At 37.7% G+C, this 10,592-nt stretch overlaps 1 protein-coding gene across 1 annotated transcript; it reads left to right on the top strand.

Moving 5' to 3' along the window:
• Positions 1 to 1,292: 1,292 nt before the first annotated feature.
• On the top strand, positions 1,293 to 10,413 carry LOC102080878 (deleted in malignant brain tumors 1 protein-like). Its single transcript, XM_019358308.2, has 10 exons — positions 1,293 to 2,064; positions 2,230 to 2,268; positions 2,369 to 2,680; positions 2,966 to 3,280; positions 3,385 to 3,687; positions 5,323 to 5,610; positions 5,740 to 6,027; positions 7,782 to 8,099; positions 8,808 to 8,942; positions 9,027 to 10,413. Exons 1-10 carry the CDS (start codon positions 2,022 to 2,024, stop codon positions 9,338 to 9,340), a joined length of 2,355 nt encoding a protein of 784 aa, XP_019213853.1. The 5' UTR covers positions 1,293 to 2,021; the 3' UTR covers positions 9,341 to 10,413.
• The last annotated feature ends 179 nt before the right edge of the window (positions 10,414 to 10,592 follow it).

Here is a 10,592-nt window from a genome sequence, read left to right as displayed (position 1 = left end):
CCCAACAAGTTTGAAGCAGAAATATTGTTTCAGTGACAAGATATAGGCAGCAATCACTTTTTGGCAGGTTGAAAATGACATATTATTGGTATTAATGTTATTTTAAAAGTTTTTCAGCAGTTCTAATGGACTGTTTGAGATATAATATGTCACATAGGACCCTTCTGAATGACATCCACCAAGTTTGAAGCAGAAACATTGTTTCAGTGACAAGATATAGGCAGCAATCACTTTTTGGCAGGCTGAAAATGGCATATTATCAATGTTAATGTTCCTTTAAAGGTTATCCAGAAGTTCTAAGGGACTGTTTGAGATATAATATGTCACATAGGACCCTTCTGAATGACATCCGCCAAGTTTGAAGCAGAAATAGTATTTCAGTGACAAGTTATAGACCACAATCACTTTTTGGCCGGTTGGAAATTGCATATTGTCAGTTTTATTGTTCCTGTACAAGTTATTCAGCAGTTCTAATGGACTGTTTGAGATATAATATGTCACATGTAACCCTTCTGGAATATATCCAACAAGTTTGAAACCGAAATATTGTTTCAGTGACAAGTTATAGGCCACAATCACTTTTTGGTAGCGCTAAAATGCCATGTTCTCAGTCGTTATTCTGAACAAACAAGAAAGAGTCATGGTGATACTGGCACAATAGGTCTTTACTTTTTTAACTACTATTCGACAGTCTTATAACAAATATGAACAACGAGAGTAGACATACTAAACCTGTAGGCATTAATTATTCCATCGTGATGCGTGTAGTCATTCGTGACTGCGCTACACACTGAAAGCAATCTTCTGGTAAGCGTCATAATTCGGTTACAAGAAACGTTAAAGTTCCATAAATGCATACCTTTGCCTAATAATAAAGGCATAAATGTGTTTGGGTTCCCCCCCCCCACGTTATATCAATTGCACGGAAGTAGCTGGCAACGCAAGTAATCCGGGCGCTGCAGCTTTAAGCAGCTGCGCGCGCTCCCGCGGACGGCAATCAGTTTCTGGCAGACAATCACTTTTGGGCACAACACCGGACCCGCCCTGGGGTGTGGTGCTGAGTATCTTCAGAATATTCTTTCTGGCTCAGAATGACTTCATATGATTCATTAGATTTATGTTTGGCAGGCTTTTGACAGATTATAGGCCAACACGTCATTCATAACAGTTTAAATTCCCGGAATTCACTTTTTGCCACAACAGCAGTTTGAGTGTGTCGTGGCAAGGTAGGTATCAGCCACAGAATTTGTTTCCCCTGCGTCGGGAGCACGTCTGGTTGATCCTGCCTGCATTAAAACCAACTAGACGAAGTAGTGATGTTTACTTTAGTGAAAAATTGAAAGATGAGTGTCGATACATTACCGTTCACTTTGAGTTACAATCAGAAAATGATACATTTATTGTTCTCACTTATCGGACGGGATTATTTTTAACAAATCAACGAAATTTTGCCCGATAATTATTTTTATCCTCCTGTAACTTCACAGAGCTAAAACGCCAAAATTTCAGGAGTAATAAGTCATTATAAGAAGTGTTTTTGAACTAAAAATTAAGAATGAGTGATACTGTTTGTCAGTGATTTTGAAAGCCCAGTGCTTGCGATGCAGGGGAAACAAATTCTGTCGCGTATACCAACCTTGGCACGATGCTCGCAATAAATAAAAGCGCTACCCCTGCTGAACTTTACATTACACACTTGAGAAAACACAGTCTGGTGTGAGGAAAATCAAAGCGATCGAGGAAACTTGTAATCTAGGTTAATACTACAGTGTGACCACTAGATGGAGACAGTGTCTGTTCTCATGGATAATGGATTGAAGACCTGTTGCAAATTTGTTCCCAGTCCTATTCAAACTGTGATGAGTTGAAACACTTAAGAGACACTAAATTAGAAATTAGGATTATGTTTGCTATTGGTATTCAGCAATACACAAGAAAAACACAGGAAATCTGAAGGGGAAGTTCGTTTTACTGTCGCCTGGCTCTCATAAATGACATGAAGCAGCTTTTTGTGGTCAGTCATGGGAGGCACACAGCAGAATGTCCTTCACTTTTTGATGCTTGGTAAGCAGTAATTTCTATAATGTATAATGCTTTTCTTTATGTTGTACGGAGATAGCATGAGACAGTCTTTAAGTCTCAGTTTTCAATGCAAACATTAATCATTACATTTGTTTTAGTATTTTTTTGCCAACCTTTGTCTTTGTAATCTCACGTTTTTTTCTTCAGTAGTTTCTTGTATCTTTGCCTTCCTCGCACCTGCTGCAGGTCAGTGTCTTCTTATGTGTTATACATACATACTTAAATATATAGTTTTTATATTTTTAAAGGAAAATATTAAATATAGTTTACATTATGTGCCTGATAGGTCAGATCAGACTAGCTGGGTCTGGGTCCACTTGGTGCTCTGGAAGGGTTGAAATCTATCACAGTGGCTCCTGGGGAACAGTCTGTGATGATGACTGGGACTTAAACGATGCCAACGTGGTCTGTAGAAGACTTGGCTGTGGGACACCAGTGAGTGCCACTGCATCTGCTCACTTTGGTCAAGGCAGTGGAGAAATCTGGCTTGATAATGTGGCCTGTTCAGGAAGTGAAAGTTCTATAACTGAGTGTGGACACAATGGATTTGGGAAACACAACTGTGGACATGGCGAGGACGCTGGTGTTGTCTGTTTAGGTAAGATAATGTTCTGATAAATTGTTTTGAATAAATGTATCCTTCTCTGTTTAGATGAACAACTCTGTGACCCAGTCACTATAACTGAGCCAAACTGAATGACAAGAAGGAAAGTTTGGCTGGGTTATGCTGATTGGGTTTCTTTTGGTTTCTTCAGAAATTAAATGATACAAAGTATGATATCTTTCATACTCATTATTGTTCGTAAATGTGTTTTATGTTTCCATGGCCAAATAACAAAAAATAAAACACTAACACTCTTTAAGCAAATGTACCTGTGACTAGGTGCTCATACCAGATTATCTGGGCCTGGGTCCACTCGGTGCTCTGGAAGAGTAGAAATCTACCACAGCAGTGCGTGGGGAACAGTCTGTGATGATGACTGGGACTTAAATGATGCAAAAGTGGTCTGTCGACAGCTGGGCTGTGGGACAGCAGTGGAGGCCACTTCATCTGCTCGCTTTGGTCAAGGGACTGGACAAATCTGGCTTGATAATGTGGCCTGTTCAGGAAGTGAAAGTTCTCTACCTGAGTGTGGACACAATGGATTTGGGAAACACAACTGTAACCATGGTGAAGATGCTGGTGTTGTCTGTTCAGGTAAGAAAAGGTATCACAGGGCATTGTGTTCTTATATAAGATACATTTAGTCTGGTTTCAGTTTCAAGGAAAATTAAAATATAATGATGTCTTGTGCCTGATAGGTTTGATCAGATTATCTGGGTCCACTCAGTGCTCTGGAAGAGTAGAAATCTACCACAGTAGTGACTGGGGAACAATCTGTGATGATGGCTGGGACTTAAATGATGCTGAAGTGGTCTGCAGATACTTAGACTGTGGAACAGCCCTGAGGGCTATATCTGCTGTTTTTGGTGAAGGAAGTGGACAGATCTGGCTTGATGATGTGGCCTGTTCAGGGAATGAAAGTTCTCTAATTGAGTGTGGACACAATGGATTTGGGAAACACAACTGTAACCATGGTGAAGATGCTGGTGTCATCTGTTCAGGTAAGCAGAAACACTTAAGAAATTATAGTATTTGGTTTCTTTGTTATTACTCATTAAACATTCTCAGTGTTGATTAAAAAAATGAACTCTTGGATTCTATACAGAGTAAAGCTTTAAAGCAACTATGTTCAAATAGCAACAGCTTTTACACAAGTCTTCTTCACAGCTTCACCATAATCTGGTGGAGCTGGACCAGTCAAGTGGTCAGCATCAGATCTCATCAGCTCATCCATCACCATGTTTGTTAACTTAAAGTCTTGGCCCTGATTTTTGCACACTTGGTTTCAATTCCTTCTATAGATTTGTGTTGATGTTCATGGGTTGCTGTTCACTTGTGCAGATCTTCCACTCGACAAACTCCTTTAATTAATTCCATTATTACACATGAACTGACATGCAGTTGTCCCTTACTTGTGCTTTATTTCTAGTCTTTTAACTTTCCTCTAACTAGTATAATGTTGACATCCCTTTATTTAAAGACAGTTATTATAGCAGACGAATGTCTAACATCTATCAGATTACTTTTCCAGCTTTATACTAACTCACGATGGTATGGCTGAGATCTCTTTTTGAGGCAAGATTTGCATCACCAGATGCTTCTTGTAGATGATAAACTCAAAATTAATTTTATTTGATAGATAAGCGTAGTACAGCCTCACTCCTTCCGTTTTCATTTATGAATTAGCTAAGGCTTGAATCAAAAAATCAAAAAAACTTGAATCAAGTTTCATTCCATACATTCAGACTTTTATTGTAATATATATAATATTTTCCTAAACAGGATTCCATATAGCAACATTGCCCAATATTGCCCAAGTTCATCATTGCTGCAAATTTTTGGTGATAAGAGAGACCGAAGGGTTTTGACATACTGCAAAAGAGGAACTAAAGTTGATTTGGGTGAACTACATGTTATAGACTTACAAATTAAACAAGTAGCAATACATCACACTGATGGTCAGACATTTTTAAGGAAAAATGGAATGTGTTCATTCTCTTTTAATGTCCTTGCTGCTGCTGTTCTCCTCAGTTACACTGGAATCCTCCTGCTGCTCTAGTAGAAAAAAAACACCATCTCGAAATCATTTTAAAGACTGTGTAATCATTAGTGACATAGTTTTTTTGCATTTAACTGTTTTTTTATATATACATATAACATAACAAAACATAAGGTCCAAAGTATAAAGTAAATAGTCAAGTACAATTACATATAGGTTTTGATGAAGCACAAACAGCTTTTATTTATTTGATTGCTGGTGCAAATTCTGTTATTTAATCCTGCAATAATTTGTTAATTTGGCTCATTTCCAGCAATGGACACCTTCCCTGCACACTTTAAAAACTAGATGTGGGAAAAGCAGCAATATCAGCCCATTGTAGAACAAAACAGAACAGCCCACATTGCCAACAGACATGGTATTGATTCAGGTTCCCTTAAGAAAGGAAAGTGGAGGTGACAGTGGGTTCCAAAGTGGCAGTGAGAATGTCACTAAAGAGAATTGCCAGTTGGATATGTAAACTGGTATCAGTTGAGCCATGAGGTAATGTTGACTGGTGGTTAGCGGAGGATGTCAGTGTAGCTTGACTTTGTGATCTGTTAAAACTCGCACTATTCTTTTTGTTTTGATTTTTCAGTGAGTCTCCCAAAACCCAGCATCTCTGTAAATGAAGATCAGTTCACCTGGGGTCAGGACATCAGCATCACTTGTTCCATCTCATCTGAGTTCTTAGATGGAACTTTCACCCTCAAGAAAACCTCAAGCAATTTCAGTCAGACTGAAACAGGATCCAGATCTGCTACCTTCAATATCCACAGAGTGGACTTCAGTCATGATGGACTGTACCAGTGTCAGTATGAGAAACACATTTCAAGTAACACATTCAGCTCCCCCCTCAGTGACTCTGTCAGAATCTCTGTTACTGGTAAGAAGAAATACACTTTCCTGAACATCATGTTTCATTTGTTTTCTATAAATAATCAAATTATAGTCAGTCAACTACCAATATATTTAATATTGTTTGTTTGTTCGTTTGTTTGTTTTTTCTTTTCAGTAAGCAAACCCAATATCTCCATCAGTCCTGCTGGTGAGGTGACCTGGGGTCAGAACATTGGAATCACTTGTTCAATCTCAACTCAGACTTTAGGTGGAACGTTCATTCTGATGAAAACATCAGATTCATTCAACAGGACCCAAAACTCAAACACAAACTCTGCTACCTTTAATATTCCTGAAGTAGACTTTGATGATGAGGGATCGTACCGGTGTCAGTATCAGGAAAGTGGACCCAGTCATGAGTTTTACTCCCCACCAAGTGACTCTGTTAGGCTCTCTGTTACAGGTAAGAAAACAAATACAAGTATGAACATTAATAATTCATCGCAATGTATATAAGAGGATACTGCAGTAGTTCTTTCTAGTGTTTATAACAGCAGCTGCTGTTTTATAACGTTTTCGACTGCCTGACAAAATGCTCTCAAAACCCAGTGTTTAATTCATCATTTATAAAGCACTACTCCTCATTAGTATATAATTTATAAATACAGATCTACATTTTTATTCATGATTAATAAGCTCATATATGATCTGTTCATGGCATCATTCATAAATTGTAAGTATTATTATTATTTAGAAACACACACACACACACACACACACACACACATATGATTAAGATTTTTTGTGAGATTATTTTATTTTTTTGGTAAATTCAGGTAGTTACTAGTTGTTAGTTTTGTGTGTATTTTAAGTATTTTGTGTGGCCTTCTCTAAAGCAAGTATAGTGGTGCAGTGGTTAGCACTGTTGCCTCACAGTGGGAAGGTTCTGAGTTTGACCCCAACATCTAGCACACCTTTCTTTGTGGAGTTTGCATGTTCTCCCAGTGTTTATTTGTGGTTTCTCCTGGTTTTCTGGTTTTCTCCTACAGTCCAAAGGTATGCAATGAATGGAGTTAGGTTAAGTGGGGGTGAGTGTGAATGGTTATCTTGGAAGGGAATAGATGGATAGATATTATCAGCAGCGATAGTCCATCGTAAGGCAGCCCCTGTAGCTGTACGTAACACTGACACACGAATGAAGGAATCCGGCATCAAAAACAAACAAAGGGAGAAATAAACTACATTACTTAAAAGTTTAAAACAACCATAACAACAGGAAATCTAACATAAAATCAAGTTCGCCCTGCAGCATATGAAAATAGAGACTGTGATGCTGATATATCAACAATTAACATTGCTAAAAGGCCAGTTAGCTACACTAGCTCAGCTTAGCTAAAATGACCAAGAAATAGTCCCAAGACATTTACTCCTGATATACATGTTCCTGAATCTCCTCTTTTAATCTGCACAAGTGTTGTCTCACACTACCATTATCCCCACAAGTTGTTTTAACTATTATTCAGTTAAAACAACTTGTTTTAACTGAATAAGCTTCTAATTCATTTCTAATTTACTAAAGAACTCTTAAACATCTCAGAGATGTTCTCCTGCAGTATCAGTGTATTATGATGGATACTTTGTTTATGGTGTTCATACTTATTTGTGAAGCTCTTTGAAATATTCACTATTGCCTTGTGATCACCTCACTTACTAGTCTTAGTATAACGAGGCAAAGCTACCCTGTGGCTCCAGCTGCCCTGTGTATCTCTTATTCCTAAACCCACCTTATAAACTATGGTTCAGACTCTGGTCCTATCTACATGTCAGTATTTTGCAAACCTCAGGGGGATTATGTTTGTAACTGGCAATAAATATGTGCATATCCTGTATCTCTTTGTGCTTTGTCTGTGTCATTTTTCTGTTGTGACGATAGCTGAGACTTGTTTGAGTCTTTGGGTACTTTCATTTTTTTTTTAATGCTTCATAAGTCAAGTCATCCTTTCAGATAAGGTCACAAAAATACTTAACAAATAGTAACTGTCTGAATTAACCATGAATTACAGTATGATAATAAAGTATCTGTTAGCAGACTCACAAACAATTCAGTTCATATTTAAAAGCACTGAGTAATATGTTACTAATGCTGCACTTAAATGTCTAAAACATTACAAACTAAAGAAAATGATATGTTCTTAATCTCAATCTGCTTTCACACAGTGAGACTGCAGAGGCCCAGCATTTCTCTGACATCCCCTAATGCAGGACTTGTCTGGGGTCCTGAAGGTGCACAGATCACCGGGGGTTACAGCTTCGTCATCACCTGTTCCATTAACTCCACATTTTCCAGTGGACATTTTATTCTGAGCTTCTCTGGCTCCAACCTCACAGAGTCAGCAGTCAACAACTCAGCCTCCTTTAGTTTCCCTGTAGCTGAGTATGAACATCAGGGCAACTACAGCTGTGTGTATGAGGTCACAGTGTCCACACGGACATTCAGATCTGCTGAAACTGCACCGATTACTGTCATCATTAAATGTAAGTACAGTGTTAAATTTATGTATTTTATGTTTTACTAAGAAAGAAGAAGAAGAAATATCACTGGCAATTCTACTGGGCAGTATTTTCTAATTCCCCTCAGACTTCTCTCATTCTGTTCATTTCTAAATGTGTATACATTTAAAAAGAAAGAGAAGAAGAAGCAGACATAAGTGAGAAGGCTGTTCCGATATAGAAACAAAACTGAACAGAAACAGGAACAAACAGAACTGATAATATATCCTAGCAAAGCAATCCTTTGCTAGGATATATTTGTATTTGCTCATACATGCTCTGGACCAGAGGTGTCAAACAAATCGACCTGGGAAAGACTCCAATCCGGCATTTGCAGCTTGTTCAACTGATGAAGATCTCATCCACAGTCATTCATTACAAAGTAATTAAGTAACAGATAAGCAATTAATTAAAAGTTTGTGTTTTGTCATCGTAAACTACAGAAAAACTGAGACATATTGTTTAACTTGCTTTTCCTTTTATTATATTGAAATATTGCAGGTATTAAATGTCCTATAACTTTTGTACACTGACAGAGTTTCATTGTTTCGACCCACTTAAGATAAGTGTGTGCTGTATTTGGCCCCCGCTGTAAAATGGGTTTGACATCCCTCTGCATTGACAACCTAAATGAGAAGCAGTTCATTTCAGTGGGACAGAATGTGTTCTAATAGACAAATGCTGTCCTCCTAGTGTCTTTGATGCCGCTGGTGTCCTCTGTATCTGTTGTAATCCTGCTGCTGCTCCTGCTGCTGCTCTTAGCGGTGTGGCTGATCCTCAGAAGAAGACAACAACACAAGCAGCCTGCAGCTCTCATCCAAACTCAAAGTATGTACTCACCAAGAGACACAATTTTAAATGATTACAAGTTTGACGACATATTCACATTGTTTTCCTTTACGTGTGTTTCAGTGGTTGTCCAAGTTGGGAATGATTACACGTGGGGAGACAATGAAGGCGATGAGGACGTCTATGTGAATGTTGATCTACATCAAAAAATAAAAGGTGAAGCTGCAGGAGTGGATGGAGACTGGAGTGATGACTATGAGGAGCCAGTGAACGATGACGACCGTGATTTTAAGGAAACAGATCCCGGTGACTATTACAGATGCCCAAAAGAGGCCTGTATGTTTGTAGACAATCACAGGGAAGATGATGATGAAGAGAAAACTAGTGATGCAGAAGACATCTTTGAGAATGTATCCCCTCTATCACCAGTTTATTAACATTCAAAATGACCCGAATTGCATAAACATCCAAAATACAGTCACACTGAAAAAATCTGCAGGCCAATAAATTTTCACCAGTGTCGTATGGGTTCTATTTCTTCAATATACCATTCTTTGTAACATAATACAATATTTCCCTGATATAATGAAGTCATTTAGCAATTATCTTGTATTATGTGGTCAAAACTGAAGTACATTAAGTACTTTAAAATTACAGTTATTTTCGATTCCTTGTGGCATACCTTCAAGTTAAAGGAATCATCTTCGGCCTAATGCCTTTCGTGGTCACCTGACTTCACAATATCCTGATCTGTGAGTTTGATATTGGTTCTTATTTAAAGGTTCCCCTTCTGGATCTCTGCAGGCTGCATGTCAAAGGTAAATGTGAAGGGTGTGCGGGGTGGCTCTAATGATTGCAAAACAATGTCCTGTTTATGGAAGTGTATACTTAAAATGGGGCTTTGTGTCCTGAGGTTGTCGTCAGATCTGGTCCTTGTTCATGATGCCTAGTTTCAAAATATCAGGAGAAAATTGGCAAAATTGCTCATCCTGAAGTTTCACAGTGGGACTAAAACCAATGGGTGATGTCAACCGTTCTGTTATCCTTTCCTCTAACATTAAAACATCATCAGAATTTCAACAAATTAAACATTTTCTTTGACAAACTTTTCAAACACCACTGAACAATTTAACTTCAAAAAACTGTTTGACTTTTTCCCCCCTTGATAATCTTACAAAGAGTGCATCCGTAATGGATGGAAACATTCTTTTAAACAACCTTTTCTTTGAACCTTTACATTTTTTTTTTCCATTTTATTGATTCGTACTGTATTTTATATTTGATCTTGGACATGAATCTGGGTTGGCTCTATTTTAAAATGTTACAAGTCTGAGTCTGAATTGTTTTTCAATGCTTTTTGTTTTTATCTTCATATATGATTATATTTTCTTGTATTATATCTAAAAAACTTTTTATGTTGCATGCTACTGTACATGTCAACATTACATTATACTCTGTGCATGATACTCAAATACTTTTCCAAGGCAAACTTTATTTTGGTAAAGTTATAAACACCCTGCAAATACTTTGAATAAATTTCTTTAAAAATATTTTGTTTTATTAGGATGTTACTGCACACACTCACATAAATATAACCTTGACTGGTCTTGTAGAGCCATGAATAATAACCAGGCTGAGCTGGGTAGTGTAATAATATCTTAGTCATTTCGAGATGCAGATACAGCAGCT

The sequence above is a fragment of the Oreochromis niloticus genome, linkage group LG4, assembly GCF_001858045.2.
Source record: "Oreochromis niloticus isolate F11D_XX linkage group LG4, O_niloticus_UMD_NMBU, whole genome shotgun sequence".
NCBI classification, from domain to species: Eukaryota; Metazoa; Chordata; class Actinopteri; order Cichliformes; family Cichlidae; genus Oreochromis; species Oreochromis niloticus.
The sequence above is the reverse complement of the archived record's forward strand: the minus strand, read 5'-3'. Positions and strand labels throughout refer to the sequence as shown.

Bases quoted from the DNA above. Each gene is read 5' to 3' on its own strand.
- LOC102080878 (XM_019358308.2), top strand. From the start codon at position 2,022: ATGGGAGGCACACAGCAGAATGTCCTTCACTTTTTGATGCTTG. The intron at 2,065-2,229 runs GTAAGCAGTAAT...TTTTTTCTTCAG, and splicing joins CCTTCACTTTTTGATGCTTG to TAGTTTCTTGTATCTTTGCC. The intron at 2,681-2,965 runs GTAAGATAATGT...ACCTGTGACTAG, and splicing joins CGCTGGTGTTGTCTGTTTAG to GTGCTCATACCAGATTATCT.